At 35.0% G+C, this 17411-nt stretch overlaps 1 protein-coding gene across 1 annotated transcript in view; it reads right to left on the reverse strand.

The window, feature by feature from the left end:
• The window catches only part of TNKS (tankyrase), a 224016-nt gene that overhangs the window by 66467 nt on the left and 140138 nt on the right, over positions 1-17411 (reverse strand). Inside the window, exons 6-11 of the mRNA XM_007961676.3 lie at positions 13482-13576; positions 11991-12057; positions 11251-11437; positions 6608-6729; positions 5067-5158; positions 4897-4975 (exon numbers count right to left, since the gene is read on the reverse strand). Coding sequence (XP_007959867.3) covers positions 4897-4975; positions 5067-5158; positions 6608-6729; positions 11251-11437; positions 11991-12057; positions 13482-13576 — 642 coding nt within the window. The remainder of the gene's footprint in view (positions 1-4896; positions 4976-5066; positions 5159-6607; positions 6730-11250; positions 11438-11990; positions 12058-13481; positions 13577-17411) is intronic.

Raw genomic sequence — 17411 nt, forward strand, 5'->3', positions numbered from 1 at the left:
CCCTGTACTCCATAAACAGTGTGATAGAACTTCCAGCTTTCTCTTCCCACCACTGCTCCAAAAACATGGGCAATCCTCAAAGGATCTTTCCTTAACTCTCTTCTTTCCATGCTTTCTCTACCAGGGACCCTACTGTCTCCCAAAATATAGAATCACTATGTCAATTATCAGTAGATCCTTCTAATCTTAAACTCTTTTATACTCTAATGTTGTCTTTCCAACTGCTGGTTTTATTAAATGTCTTTCTATAATATCAACTTCAAGTAGAAAATCATTATCATGGCACAGGAAACCAGTGTTTTCTGTAGCTTTCTTACTTCCATTAATTGCACCACCATGTTCAAAGTCCACTCTAACACCCAATTCATTTCCAGGTAATACAATTATTCCTTCATAAGTGGCTTTTATCTTTCTCTTCCTTCTTCATTACTAATGCTGCTAAATTGATTCGGGACTGAAGTCAAGTTTGGTAACTGCATTAACTTTCAAACTGGTTTTTCACACAGTGTCTAGTACAGTCTTGATTATTTTGCATGCCAGTATTTATTGAGTTAGTGGATCAAACCCAATTATGAAGGGATTAGATATGTGTCTTACAAAATTTAGATAATTAAAGGGAAATACACAGTACATACATGTTTGAAAAGACAAATGTGGAAAAAAATGCTCATATTCACAAATAACCAAAACATTATCTGTGTGTTAAGCACGATACTACATATTTATATACATATGCTCATTTGATTAAAAAGAAAAAAAAACCTGTAGGGAGGTTGCTTCACATATCACTGATTAGTCAATTGGGACTCAGGGAAATTTAGTCCAAGGCCACAAAACTAGAAAGTGGAGGATTCTAAACTCAAAAGCATGCTTGTCTAGGTTATGTATGGCATACATTTAGTTTAACAGCAAACCTGAAGTTTGTATGTATTACCAGGCTTTGGGCAAAAGAATGTTTTGATTTATAAAAATATTACTAAGTTCTGTCAAAGTAAGACAAATTACTTAATAGTAATTAGGTCTTCATCCCAAATTCTTCTGCCTTGCCTGAGAAATTGACTTATCAGGAGTAGGGGAAGGCAGCAGGGTGGCAAAAGCAGTGGAAGATGGCTGAATCCTAATTAAAAACTGGTGCTGCTTGTTCAGAAAGTGCTTCTAGAATCAGATGGAAACCATGAGTTGCCTGAAAATCATACAGAAACCATGATTTCCCTTAGAAAGAAATACTATACAAGCAAAAATGGGAGCCCAACAATAGCTAAATGAGTTTCTTACAGGTAGTTTTTTACAAACACATTAATCACCAGATACACCAACCATGAGGAACAACATCCTGCCTTGGGATGGTGGAAAAAGTAAATAGGAGCTGTTATGGCATTTGATATCTACTGATAGCAACTGATATCTATGGGTTCATAACTCTGACTCAATATACCTTTCCTCTTTTTAAAGTGCCCACTAGCAAGTGTTATCAACGTAGCTGAACAAGGCTAGGGTGAACACACAAGTCTAGAAGTTCTTCTACATCATTGACAGGGCTGTTCACAATTATTCACGCCCTCCTGATGAACTAAGATGTTACCGATGAAAATGCATTGTGCACATGAAGGGCAAAGAAAGAGTGAGAACCACAGACCTAGAGAAAGGCTGACTAGAACAAGTCATAAAATAATGTTATTTTTCATTGAACCTTTATAAAATAAAATGCCTGATGGGAAACAATAAACAGATACTATTTTCCCAAAATGAAGGGCATTATTCCTAATTTTTCAGGAGCATTATAAATGTCATTAGATATTTACAAAAACAGGTCAATGATAAATGTACAAAACTCGTTAAGTGCAGCAGAAAGCTCACTTAGCTTAGGATTTTCTGCTTGAAAGAGCAACAAGGTGTTACTTACATAATAATGCAGTAGTCATACCTACAAAATAGGTAATACATCTGTAGAACTCTGTTCCCTTTTATCCCACTTTGTCTTGATTTCATAAATTAAAAACAAAGCAGTGATATCCAAATTTTTAAATCACACACCCTCCAGGTAAAAAAGTTTTGAGAACACTTAATATATGTATATGAATTTCTTTGTAAATTATAACCAAGAAGTGCCATACTATTATAAAACTTATACAAAGAGAATTTATGAAGGATGAGAAAGAGATGAATTAAAATTTAAAAAGATTTTATGATTATTATTTTTTGAGATACAGTACTGGTTTGTCACCCAGGCTAGAGTGTAGTGGCATGATCACAGCTCACTGCAGCCTCGACCTCCCAGGCTCGAGTGATTTTCCCACCTCAGCCTCCCGAGTAGCTGAGACTACAGGCATGCGCCACCACATTTGGCTAATTTTTTTTTATTATTTGTAGAGACAGGGTCGGCCTATGTTGCCCAGCTAGTCTCAAAATCCTGGGCTCAAGTGATCCTCCTGCCTCGGCCTCCCAAAGTGCTGGGATTAAGGCATAGGCTATGATGCCCATCCAAAACATATTTTAATTACTAATGCTAGAAAATACCCACTGACTATAGTTTAAACATTTAAAAAAATATTATAAAAATTGTGATATTAGGAATTTGAGGGTTTAATTTTACGTTCATTTTATTTTTCTTTTCTTTAGAGATAGAGTCTTGCTCTGTTGCCCAGGCTGAAGTGCAGTGGTATGATCATATCTCACTGCAGCCTCAAACTCCTGGGATCAAGTGATCCTCCTGCCTCAGCCTCCCGAGTGGCTAGGACTATAGGTGCACACCACTACAACTGGCTAATATTTTACTTTGTTGTAGAGATAGTGTCTTGCTATGTTGCCCAAGTTGGTGTCGAACTCCTGGCCTCAAGCAATCCTCCTGCCTTTGCCTCCTAAAGCTCTGGGATTACAGGAGTGATTACAGGCCACCACACATGGCTCTAAGTTCATTTTTGATAATTAGTTTGAATGGCTGTATTAGTTGAAAAGATTTCATACAGATATATGGAGCCAATGAAATAAATGCATTATTAACTATGCCTACTCAATCACAATGCTTATTTTTAATGTAATTTACTAATTATGCTAAGGTTTTCATTGAAATTCTGTAGTAAAATTCCATCTTTACTGATGTTCTTGCAAAGTTATTAGGAAGTGTTGCCTTACAATGTGTTGAATAGATTCAAAATCTACCCTAAACCCAAATTAAGGAAGACTTTTGAACAGGTTAGAAAATTCTGTTTTTGTGTTTTTAAATTATGTAGATATGACAGCTGGGTGATTCATTTATATCATTTTTCAGCAAAATCACAGAACAGTGAACATTTTCTAAAAATCTATTTTCAAAATGTTCTCTTCATTTTTTAAAGTTTCTTTTAAAAAAGCAGTTACTTTATCATTCACCTAAAGTGTGCAACTTTTACCTTTAAGGATCTGATTATGTTTCATTTTTAAAGGGTATCCATATACAAGTCATGGTCATTTGTCCTCAGAGAACTATTAGCAAATTTTGAACCCTTTTATTTTCATTAGAAAGAGCACAACTATGACAACGCCTTAAAATACTACTTCACAAAATAACCAGACCACCTTTTTATGCTATAAAAGCCTGTCAGGGTCACACTCCTTGTGTCCCTTATCAGGATCACTTCTCTGATCAAGTATGATATTTATAAAAGTTCTACCATTTAGGATAATATCCATAAATTCAACTCATTTGGACACATGTAAAGTCCACTATGCCAAAATATGCTGAAAGGGAACAAATGAGTGAGTTTGCCACTGTCAGTCCCTCGATACTAACAAGTCCCACTCTTCTTTAGGAACCCTTGATATCTGACATGAGTCAGACTGGCTGACACATGGACCTAGTGAGAGTGCTGGCGTCATCTTTGTATTCAATATTGGTAAATATTAATTTCCTTATTCTTAAATAAACATATTATAAATTGAATATTTTTCCAATAGGGCATTTTTCCAATAGGGCATTTTTCCAATAGGGCATCTTGTATGCTCCATAGGGAGTCTGTACCCTACTTTGGAGACTACAGTTTTGAAATATACATTCTTGACCATGAAAAAATCTACAATTTCAAGTCACCTCTAAAAAACAACCAGTTTGCTTCTCTCCTCTCTTAAGTGCTTGACAAAGTTTCAGACTATACCATTCAGAAAATGCCAATAAAAATTATTAAATATGTCATATTTCTTTAGAGGGTGAGAAAATTATCATTACAAATTTGAAAGCATACAATTTTTTTTTTTTTTTGAGATGGAGTCTCGCTCTGTTCTGGAGTGCAGTGGCCCGATCTCGGCTCACTGCAAGCTCCGCCTCCCGGGTTCATGCCATTCAACTCCCTCAGCCTCTCAAACAGCCGGGACTACAGGTGCCTGCCACCACGCCCAGCTAAGTTTTTGTATTTTTAGTAAAGATGGGGTTTCACCATGTTAGCCAGGATGGTCTTATCTCCTGATCTCGTGATCCACCTGCCTCGGCCTCCCAAAGTGCTGGGATTACAGGCACGAGCCACCACACCCGGCCACAAATGTTTGTTAGAATAAGTAGAGCTATTCTGATGCTATCATTTACAAAATTTATTTTCTGATAAACGATTATTCAAATGGTGACTATCAAAATGTATCAATATAGTATTAACTGAAAACAGTGTAAAGTTGAAATCTATTTCAAATGACTGTAGCTACATTTTATTGCTTTATAGAAGGGTGACATTAAAGGATCAAGAAACAGGTAACTTTTTATTAGAAACAAGATTTAAATCAGCTTTATAGGAGAATCTATGAATTTAAGTACAAACTAATAGTCCTTTATAAAATTAGTTTCTTCAGAAAAATCGGAGAGAGAGAAGCAATGTTAAGAGCAGCTGGCTGCTCAGTGCAGAGTCTGGCACTCTGCTCAGGTGTGTGCCTCACCTTGGCGCCATGTTTATGCAGAACTTCCATGACATCATTATGGGCTCTTTCTGCTGCAACATGCAGGGGAGTCATGAAACTACAGAAAAGAGAAAAGGAAAGGTAATTGTCTCTCTTTTATTGCATTTCCTTTTTAGAAACTGAACAACTCTTTCTGCAATTATACTTACTCTTTATTTTTTTCATTAACATTTGCTCCTTTTCTAAGTAACAATTCTGTCACTTGTTTTCGTTTGGGATGCAGAGAGGCCACAGCACAGTGCTATAAGGTAAACAAAACCAAGTTAATAAAATACACTTCTATATGTACAGTAGCTCTTGGAATTGAACAGCATCTGCTGACCATTAAAACACTGTTATCTCAGTGTATCAGAATATATGTATATGTTTTACATCACAGAGATGATCCGTATTCTACATGTAGTGGAAATACAAAACATAAGCATTTAAACCAACGTGAAATTATGCTCTTAGTTAAACATTAAGAGAGATCTTATTTCTTTTGGCTTAGCCAATAAATAAATATTCACTATATATTCCACGGAAAGTATCATAATACATATGCGTCTTCAAAGCTGCAGAAATCTATAACTAAGTTACTCAATCTTTCATTAGGCTATCAGCCACACAAGTCAGTATTTCTCAAGGTCTTCTACAGAGGTACTCCTGCCACTACAGGAGAAGTTTATATGCCCAAGGATAAGCAAGAAAATGATATAACTGAAGAGGTTTAGAGAAAGAAATATTCTCAGAAATTTTATGTTTTACCATAATATTTTTACAACTTTTTTATTCTGCTTCATTTTAATATTTGTATTAAAATTTAAAAATAAAAAACTACTTACAACTAAATAAAATGAATACTCCAAAAAAGTGGGTCAGGTTTATTCCGTGGCTCTGAATATCTCCCAACATAATACTGTGTAGCTTGAATCTATCTCAACCCTACTTTGAGAGACATGTATTTAAGTGTATCTACAGTTAGCCTATTTCGGTTTGGTCAATCTTTTAATGTTGTTTTATGCAGATACTGACTAAGGTTTGACCTTTTGTGTCAAATATATGTAAGAATATTAATTAGGTATACTTAAGGTGTGTGATGCAAGCATCACATATGCTTAAATTCTGAATTTAGGAGCAATCACCACTCTCTAGCTGAGCCTTAATGTGTCGATGACAAAGAAAATAAATCTTTCTGAAAGTGCATTTGAAGAAAACATGGATAGTTTTAAGAATAATTTGCATAGTATCAAACAAAAAATTCATGATCTTGCCAATTTTCTACCATGAATATAATCAGTACTTTGAATACAATTACTCAAAAAGATAATGCAAGTATCTGAAAATATACTTTAATCTTCTATAGAAGGAAATCTAGTATTTATCTAGCAAACACAAGGAAAAAAATTCTATTGGAAAATCGTATCTTGTATTTTATGAAAGCACTGGCCACAAAAGTGGATTTGTTATAATGAGGTTGGGAAGACAAAGGTAAAACAATTTCCAAATCAAGATTGAGCAAATGTCAATTCTCTCACCCATGAAAAGAATCATCCCCCAAACTAAGTTTAAAAATCAATGCAACCAAAATTAAAATGCAAATTCCTGGCATTTCAGATACTAAAGTTACTTTAAGGTTTCTGAAATGAAAATCATATTTTGTGCTTACATTATTTCAGACCCAGGGAATAGATTAACAATAAAATCTTACCAGTGCTGTTTCATGAGACTGTGGTTGTTTGAAATTAATGATTTCCAGAGCAAGTGTTTTTTTAACTTTAGCTAAGTCTGCTTCTCTGGCTGCTTGTAGTAAAGAATGACCTTTAAATTCATCTGCCAATGAAACAATGGTTGACATAAAAAAGATTTAAAATGTATAAAAATCTTCAGCATGATTATAAATAAGTAGGAATATTATTATTTTATGAATTTCTCTATTTTAGCAATAGCAGCAATGTGACAATATGATGATAAAAATGCAAAAGAGGATGTAGATTAATGAAAAATTATGAAGTATTAATGCTCTGAAATAAGACTGTTTCACACTCTCGGAGTCATAAAAATATACCTATAAAGATATTTATTGCAGCAAAATTTTGAAACAGGAAACCTAAATGTCCACCAAAAGGAAACCAGTTAAATAATCTGTGCGCACGTATGCTGTAACACTTTCTAGCTCTTAAACAAGAGAGAGGTCTACATACACTGACATGAAAGTATACAGTGGTACATGAAAATTCAAAAAGGAATGGACAGGCTGATGCATTTTTTTGGTATTATCACTACTCTTGCTACTACTATTGCCACCATAAGTACACCATAAGTAATGGTGTAGAAAACATTTACAGAAACATTCACCAAAATATTAATGGTGATTAGGTCTTGACACAGAAAAGGAAAGGACTTAAAATATGGGAGAAAAGCAGAACTTGAACATTTTTCAAAGAACAATTAATAGCTTATTATTTTCATCAGCAGGTGAGAGATTTTTTTGAAAAGCTGTATATAAATTAATTGCATGAATGAGAATCCAATATTCTTATTAAAGATGTCTTGTTTTATCTTTGACAAACTTTACTTGCATTTACTTGCATTTTGATATGCCCACTTATTAACAAAATGCTGGAACTGTTTAAAGATGCAAATAATGCATGACCTAATACATTACACAACAATTTCAGACCCTCTCACATCCAGGTCTTTGAATCTGCATGGTATTGTATTTTGCCTTTTTTCCTTTCTCTACTCTCCTCTCCTCTGAGGGACCCAGGGACCCATCATATTCGCCCCCTCTCTCAAGAGACACAGAGAAAACACACACACAGACACACGTGCACATACATGCCTCATTACTACTCATCATTCAAGGTCTCAGTTTAGATACTCTGGGTGAGCCTTCTGGACCTTTTCTAGTATTGGGTTAGCATTCCTTCTTAAGCAGTCCACAGCATTTGCATTTAGCCTCATCATAGGACATATCACACTGTCATATCAGCTATGCTAATCTCATCACCTAGCACAGTGCTTGGTATATGATAGGTAATTTATAATATGCGATAAGGCATGAATGCTGAATATTTATAAAATAAGTCATTGCAGGGTCAGGAAAATAACATTTTTATATAACTTCTTCTTTAGAGGTTCTTTATCACTGCTAGATTGCTGAAAGTAAGGACTCTGAAACTTCAGAAACAAAAAACTAAGGTCAAATGAGATGAAAGTAAGCCAGTAGATTCAAATAACAAGACTGTAGATTTTCAGTGAAATGATAAAATGTGGGACCCATGGAGTGAGAGAATTATAAACTGTGAAATATATTAAGAAGCAGGGGTCAGACAACCACAGAGGAAGGTGGTGTTCTGAGAACTGATGTCTGGCAAAATGTATAGTTTTGCTGGAGTCAATGGTCTAGAGAAACGTAAACTTAGTGCAAATCATACTGGCCTTTTTGCTAATAACAAATATTGTATGAATATAAAGTGATAAGGGCATTTCTGCCTTTTCAATTATGTACTCCTTTATGCTCCGAAAAGGTGGCTCAGAAAAAAAAGAGCAAATTTACAAAAACATAAACAATAGACTGCAGTACTAGGAAAATTTTAAAATGATGATGCAATAATACAAGTAAACAGTATGATATTTTCTCAAATAACAATAAGTAAAATATTTCTTGTCTCTGCTCTTTAGAAAAAAAGTAAAGATTTCTGTCCAAATTGATTTTCAAATTTAAAATACTTCATTGAGAAATACTTAATATTAAAAAAAACCCTAGAGAATAAAAAAAAATTATCAGCTATATAGTTGTCCTTCTAAATTTCTAAATGCAAAAGGTTACATAAAGGTCTGTTTTGAAAACTTCAAGAAAGTTAAGGTGGTAAAACTGTAAATTACTCAAATTTACCCTGAATACTAATATTTATAAAATACATAAAAGCTTTTATCTCTAAATGTATTTTGAAACAAGAACAAAACCCAAACTATCTGGTTCATGTGGCTTCATAAAAACAACCAATTACAAAATAGACAAGAGGTCAGGAGCAGTGGCTTACGCCTGTAATCCCACCTGAGGATTTGGGAGGCCAGGGCGGCCTGATGGCTTGGGCCCAGGAGTTTGAGGCCAGCCTGGGTAACATGGTGAAACCCCGTCTCTACAAAACATACCAAAAAAAAAAAAAAAATTAGCTGGACATGGTGGCATGCACCTGTAGTACCAGCTACTAGAGAGGCTGAGCTGGGAGGATCAACTGAGCCCTGCAGGTAGAGTCTCAGTGAGCCATAACTGCACCACTGCACTCCAGCCTGGGCAACAGAGCTGAACCCTGTCTCATAAGAAAAAGGAAAAAAAAAAGACAAGAAGTAACAGAAAAAAATGTGTGTAATAAAATGTTACAACTATAACTATGGGCATAATGAAAATACTGTTTTTCTTTGTTTCTTGTATATTCTTCTTTAAAAGAAATATGTAATTGTGAATGCCTAATATAAAGCAGTAGACATGATAATGAAAACTGCAGTCAGAGAAGGTCCGATTTTGTCAAATACTTTTCTTCAGACAATTCCTTCGCAGAATCTTAGTTATCAAAACAAAGGGGATACTGAGAAAGTTGGAAAGAACTCTAAGCAAGTAACTGCTCCCTTCATTAAACTAAAAATTTAGGTTAAATTTTAATGTCTTCACTGGAATAAGATCAGTAAAATACAATGTAAAAACTTCTAATAATACTCATAATTTACAAAATGGCTGAAAAAAATCAAATGATGACATAAGAATAAAGTTGAGCCAGTGTCTAATCTAAGAAAGGAAATCAGAAAAAGATAAATTAATACACTTTGAGTTGAGTCAAATTCAAGGTCAACAAGCTTGTTGGGCACATACTATATGCCATGCACTGTGTTAGATTACAGGTAGGTAGATAAAGGCCCAAATATAAATAGCATCACACATTTTTATTAGGTAAAAAGGAATTGCACAGGGGCTAAGACAAAGAAAAATAAAACCAAAGGTCTAAGAGTCAAAATTTCACTAGGAAGATAGAACATACAAACAGAAAAGCAAACTATATAATGCAAGATAACATATGGCAAGAGGCACCTGGGTAGGAGCAAGTAAACGAACTTCTGAAAGAATTCATCACAAGGACATCTGCCCAGTTACAATCTGGCTTGTGTTGGCCTGTAATCTAGTAGATGTCACCTATTTGAATACCAAAGTAAGTTCAAATTTCCACTTAAACAAGATCAAAATTGTGGGGAACTGTTTCTGTTTTAATATAAACTAGTTTAAAACTTGTTTAAACATAAATAATGCTAGCATCATTTTGACTATCCCTTTTCTTTAAGAGATAACTTAGCAAAGATTTTTTTCAGGTGTAATCATCTTGGAATCCTGGATATAAGACAGAATATAGACCACAGGATAAGTTAAAAATGAGGTAGGTGACCCCTAGCTTAATTTAAACCTGAAATGCCCACATGTAGAATTAAATGTCTCAGTATTTGATGTGAAACCATATATATGTGGTATCCTGAAGTATTCAGAATCCTGAATGAGATTCTAGAGTAGAAAAAGGACTTTAGGCAAAAACTAAGGAAATGTGAAGAGTATGGCCTTTCGTTAATACTGTATCAATACTGGTTTATTAATTGTGACAGATGTACTATATTAAAGAAAAATGTTAATAATAGGGGAAACTGGGTATGGAGTATATGAGAACTGGGTACTATCTTCATACACTTTCTGTATATCTTAAACTATGCTAAAACAAAAGTTTATTTAAAAAACATTTGCATGTATATATTGGTAATATATTCAGAAGATGACCTCACCCAAATTATTTTAAAGATCTCACTTAGATATGGGCAAGTGATTATACTTGGGTCATAACACACATGGCAAATAAAAATATGATTATGCAACTTTGCAGGGCTCGGGGAATAGTGAGGGTTCAATAATGCTAGATACCTGTCACTATCAATAGCACAAGAGTGTAAGCCCCAGAAGTTCAGAGCTTTTTAATGCTTTGTACACTGCTATATTTCTAGTGCCTGCCACATTGTAAGTATCCAAGAAATGGATGCTGATTGACTCATCCTCATTAGCCTTCAAAAAACCAAAAAAGGAGCCTCAACGTATGAATTAAAACTAGTCTCGAATAAACACAGTATATACAAAAAGTGTTTGTATGTAATATTCCCACGGAATTAATGAAGAAAAGTATACAATTAGAAATGAGGATTATGAATTAGTACACTTGTAAGAATGGAAGGTTATTACTTGAGTTAGATAAAACTCAACAGAAATTAAAGATTCTAATTTATAACATGCAATAATGATTTCGGGATATAAATACGTACAAGTCAATCTCTCCCTGAGCTCCGGAGTTGGAGCCATATCCACAGCACTTTTGCCATGGCAGTTGACTAACGTAGGATCAGCGCCATGGCTAAGTAACAAAGAGCAGACTTCTACACGATTCTTGGAAGCAGCCTCATGCAGTGGAGTAAACTGCCAGAGATCCATGGCATTAACACAAGCTCCATGCTGAATTGAGAAAAACACATTTTAGATCAGTAATCATTTCGCTGGATCAAATAAAACTCAAAAGATATTTATTTCTCTGTAAATTTCAGTTATAACTTTTTCAAGTAAGTGTTTTAATTTCTTTAATATCACCTTTCAAAAACAGCTGAAATTAAATTCAATGTTTTAAAATTTTTAAGGCAATGGTAATATTTTTAAAAACTTATTTTATTCTCTTAAAATCTGAAAAAACAAGACTGGGCAACATGGCAAGATCTCATCTCTACAAAAAACATAAAAATTAGCTGTGTGTGGCGGCACACCCCTGTAATCCCAGCTACTGGGGAGGCTGAGGTGGGAGGATCACTGGAACTTGGGAGGTTGAGGTTGTAGTGAGCTGTGACTGTGCCACTGCACTCCAGCCTGGGTGACAGGGCAAGGCCTTGTCTCAAAACAAACAAACAAAAAACCCCAAAAAACTAAAAAAACTTTCATGAGGCCAAAAGTATGGAAAGTAATGACAAGTTAAAGAAAAAAAAAGCAAATGATGCTCAATGTTCTGGATTTCTCTTACCTTTAATAGCAGTTCTGTGACTTCATAATGTCCGTATGAACATGCATTATGAAGAGGCACAAGTCCACTAAATGAAAAAAGGCAAATTAAAATACTTACATTTCAAACAACTTATTTATCCATGAAGTACTAAGAAACAAATAAAATCCAATAAATCCCAATACAATTATATTTTAAAATATTTTAAAGTATTTAATAAAATAATAAAGTAATTCAAAGCATAGCTTATGTTTACACCTTTTGTATTTATCTTGTTTTTTGTATGTAATCCTTGAAGATAATTAAAAAAATACCAAATAGAAGAACATTTTAGCGAAAGGAAGATCATATGCTAATTGACAAATACATGCATTATATATTAAGTATTTACAAGAAATAAATGTTAATTGATAGTGAACTGAAATATTCCACCATTTTAATTCACTTTTATGGTAATTTCTAGCAAAATAATCAAATATCCAAACTATTATAACTTGCATTATTCTAAATAAGCCAAAAAATCCCTTTTTTGTGGTGTACGTCTCTTGATGACTCACCTATTGTACAACCATCTGTTTTCAGACATGCACAAGGAAATAGAGACGTACAAGAGCACCAGGCATTTATGCCCCTATACTACTGGGACACCATCTACATATGGCACAAAATCTGGTGCAGGCAAGAGAACGGCACCAGAAAAAGCAGATATGAAATGGATGAATTCTTCTGATAAGTGTCTCAAGTACTGAGTTCATTTTTATGTTTCTTAACTTGGAGAGGGGAAAGTGAAAGAAACTCTCCTCTAGGGCATCTCTTCTTTATGCTGTCAATCACAAGACTGTAACATCATCTACCTTACCTGGCCAGTAGGGGCAACTATCTTTTAGATCTTAAAGTGGGGCAGTGAGAAATGTTAGTCCACCACATAGGATAGCAAACCCAATGTTCACATACCCCTGGAGACTTTACAGGAAACCGATACAGTTTTCAAAAATTCACCTATTGGTAAAATAAGTGACATAACTGCTTTCTTGGTTACCACCTATATTCCCTCACATCAACCTTCTAGGTTTTCTCAGTTTAGATGTCCAAGATTTCATCAGAAAAAAAATCTGATATTGTATACTTATGATTTTGGTTTATCAATAAAGGATGATCCTTTACTATCAGTTGAATCTGATAGCTATGCTACTGGATTTTCATAATTTTCAATTTGTTTTATTTTTCTAAAATGTAATTAAAGAGTTGAAAAACAGTAACTGCAATCAAGACACAATTTCAACCTCAAGTAACAGAACTGTGATAAAATTAAATTGATTTGGGAAATTATTATGAGAAATATCCTTAATTAAGTAGGTACATGAAAATAAAGCCTGAAATCAGAGTTGTGAACATTCTTAAAATGTTATATAAGCCGTAACAAATGGGACGTATGACTTTGTCTAGTGTTTTAAAAGTTCAGAGTATCAGACAAAAACAAAGCATTGAAAGGAAGTAAACTGATAGACCTACCCTTTGTCTTTTGCATGAACATCAGCACCATGCTGAAGAAGAAGCTGAACTATTCGAACTCTGTTGTAGCCCGCTGCTAGATGTAAAGGAGTTGACTAGAAAAGAAAAACACATCCCCTTTTCAGGTAAAAAAAAAAAAAAAAAAAAAAAAATCCTTGCTTTGCCATTTCATATTTAAACACAATGAAAGTTGACACAAAAATACTGCGCTGAAATGTCAACAATTCACATTTCATAACTTAATGAGAGATAATTCACTGTCCTCAGGAGTCAATAGTAACGTTAGTGACATCCACCTATTTCCCTAACTTGCTTTTTAAGGCCATCAGTAATCAAACCTTACCCTACCTCTTCTACATGATTTCCTGTTTCTTTCCAACATGAAACATTCTCACTGTTCTGAGAAGACACAACAGGGCTCATGCTTCCTATTAACTATTCCTTATCCTACTTAAATCCTGTCCTCCTTTCAAGTTCTAACTTTTAAATCCCAATTCTACCATAAAACTTTAAAGATCAAGCTCTCGAAATTTATTTAATAGGAAAGACTGAAAAACATCCCTAAAGAACAATTTGAACAAACTTCAGTGGAAATAAAAAGGACAATGGGCCTTATTCATTCTGTAAGGCTGCTAGTAATGGCCAAAACTAATTTGCTATACTGGGTGCAATGAAATATACCAAGGTAGCATTTAATTCTTCTATTTTATATACCACATACACAGTCTAAATACAAGAGAGGAATACAGTTTCTTCCCAGCTAATTTCTGCCACATTGTATTTTGAGTCAAGTTATTAGAAGGTTCTCTGCTAAAATTTAATATGGTAATTAAAATAATCAAACTTCTCCTCACCTTTTTTTAAAGAATCAGAAATAACTTCATTTTAATTAAAAACTTCTCTGCAACCATAGCAATTTTCCACCTTTGCTAATTTAAAGTTTAAATACCATAACGGGTTTTTCATACAGGCTTTAATATACTTCAATGCATTCTCTTTCATTTTTCCTGTCTTCTATTTGGGGTCTTGGGATTTAATAAGATTTTTAATTTATTTTCTTCACCTATTCCAAATGTGAAGATACAAAAGAATTACTAAATACTGTACTATCTATTATAGCTTTTGAGATATTTCATACATTTTACATATTCTGTCAGTCTCTAAGTTTAGAAAATATTTTGAGCAATGCACAGCTATCAATGAGGAGACCATTCAGATGAGAACAGTCCTGAACAGGAAGTCAGGAAACCTGATTACATTCCTGGATCTTATGCAACCCAGTGAAAGTCATGCTACTCGTGTGTCTCAGCTTCTTCATGTGTAAAATGGAGATAAAATCACTTTCTCGCTACCTGAAAAACCTGTGAAAATACAGTACAATTTCACTTACCTGTGGTTAATTTTAGCCTGAAAATATTAAGTGGGGAATTCCAGAAACAAACAATTTGTAAGTTTTAAGCTGAGCACTATTCTAAGTAGCCTGATGAAATCTGCCCACTTTGTCCCACCTTGGATGGGAATCATCCCTTCCTCCAGCATATCCACAATGAAGATGCTACATGTTAGTCACTTAGTAGCCATCTCAGTTATGAGATCAAAAAACCATATATAGGGTTTGGTATTATCCAAGGCTTTAGGCATCTACCGGGCTCTCGAAACGTATCCCCCAAGGATAAGGGAAAACTACTGTAAAGTTTTCTCCCATATAGAAACACATTTTTGTTTGTTTGTTTGCTTGTTTTAGATGGAACCTAACTCTGTTGCCCAGGCTGGAGTGCAGTGGCTCAATCTCGGCTCACTGCAACCTCTGCCTCCCAGGATCAAGTGATTCTCCTGTCTCAGACTCCAGAGTACTTGGGATTACAGGCATGTACCACCATACCCAGCTTATTTTTGTATTTTCAGTTGAGATGGGGTTTCACCATGTTGGCCAGGCTGGTCTGGAACTCCTGACCTCAAGTGATCCACCCGCCTCCACCTCCCAAAGTGCTGGGATTATAGGCGTGAGCCACTGTGCTTTTTTAAAATGTAAAATGCCACATAAAAGTAGGCAATTAAAATTTTTGTATCATCAAACATGTCCAGTTAAGTTTCTGCTTTGAGATCCATGTCAAATGTTACTGCAAATGATACCATCAGGGAGTATCAGCTTACTTTCAGGACTCTTATTTCACCCTCATTTTAGAAAAATACTTCTGCTGGATAATCAAGGTAACTTTTTTCCTTCCTTCAATATTTTAAGGATGTTGTACCACTGTCCTCTGTCTTGCTTTGTTTCAAGACTAGAAATCTATTATCCTTATCTTTGCTCCTTTGTACGTGTTCCCCCACGCCCTGGATATGCTAATCTTTTCTCTACGTTAATATTTCACTGACTTTAAGCAATTTGATTATGATGTGCCTTGGTATAGTTTTCTTCACGCGCGTGTGTGTGTGTGTGTGTGTGCGCGCGTGCACATGCATGCATGCCCACAACTGGAGCTTGCTGTGCTTCTTAGACCTATATAGTTTTCACCAAACTTGGAAAATTTTTAGCTATGATTTCATCAAATATTTTCCTGCTCCCTCTCACTAGGGAATTATTCCCACTAGGGACTTCAATTACACAAAATATTAGGTTAATTTCAAGGCTTGCTTCTAGGCTTTAGTAGGCAGGGCCAGAGCAGCCTTTAGTGTAGGACAGATTTTCCCCCACTACCGACGCATTGTCCTTTGATGACATCCAGTGAATTATGAGGGCTTTTTACTCTGGCTGGTGGCAACAGAAACTATTACAGACTCTGCGTGTGTTCCTAGGCTTGTCACCTCTAATCTTTCTGCATGGTTCTTTTACTAGCCTCAAGCAGTTTCCTCACCCATGTATTAATCAGTACTTATCTGAACACTGTAAGGGGACCCTGTGTGGATCTCCCTTTCCTGGCCCACTGACTTGCTAACTCCTTCCACCTTAGTCTCCCCAAACTCCCAATTTCGTCTCCTCAACTCAGGGAGACCATCAGGTTCCTCCTGGTTTTCCCTTCCTTGTGTTAAGGCCTGGAAATTTTTTGGAGGCAGTAAGCTGGAGTTGTTACCTTCTCTCAGGGATAAGTACCATGTACTGCCTGATGCTCAATGTCTGACAACCAGTTTCATACATTTTGTCTATTCTCAGAGTTTCAGGAAGCAAGGTAAATCTAGTCCCTCTTACTCTATCTTGGACCACTTTCATGACTGAATTGGACTTTGAAAACTTCCTCCACAGACAAGAACTGCTTTGGAGGACTGGTCAGTAAGTCAGCAAGCTGGTACAGCACATAGCTAATATTTAATATTACATAAAAAGGGTCACATCTTTCTTGCTTATGAACAAAAAGATGCTCCATTTTCATATTATCTTTTACATAACTTTCTTGGTATAAAGTTGATTCAATAACTTTTATTTCTTATTCCTAAAAATGAACAAAAGTTCCCAAATGAATGAATATATATGAAAACCTACAGTTTATTTAAAAGGGCAAAACATAGGAAAAATTTAACTAGTTTTCAGATTTAAAAAATCATTTAATTGTAAGATTTACAATGCTTTGAAAACAGTAATATATTTAGTTTTTAAATTACTGAAATTTGTATAACTCAAATAAATTAGCAGGTTCTGTAATTAAGGTAGAAAGTGACAGGAAGTCTGAAATAAAGTAGCTGTGAAAAAATGGAGTTGAAGGGTGAGTTTTCAAAAACTATCAGGAAGCAGAATTGATAGCCTCTGACAAACGACTGATCCAGCTAGAGAGAGAGAGTAGTTTCCAGTTTGGAAATGCCCATGACAGAAGAACAAAAGAAAAAGAAAGGAGTAGAGGGGAAAGGAGGAGAGCCCAGAGGGAAATAGTGTGAGGTCTGGGTTTACTGAATTTAAAGTGCCTAGATGATACCCCAGTGGTAATGTCAGAGAGAGAC

This window comes from Chlorocebus sabaeus, chromosome 8 (assembly GCF_047675955.1).
Source record: "Chlorocebus sabaeus isolate Y175 chromosome 8, mChlSab1.0.hap1, whole genome shotgun sequence".
In the NCBI taxonomy this organism is placed as follows: domain Eukaryota; kingdom Metazoa; phylum Chordata; class Mammalia; order Primates; family Cercopithecidae; genus Chlorocebus; species Chlorocebus sabaeus.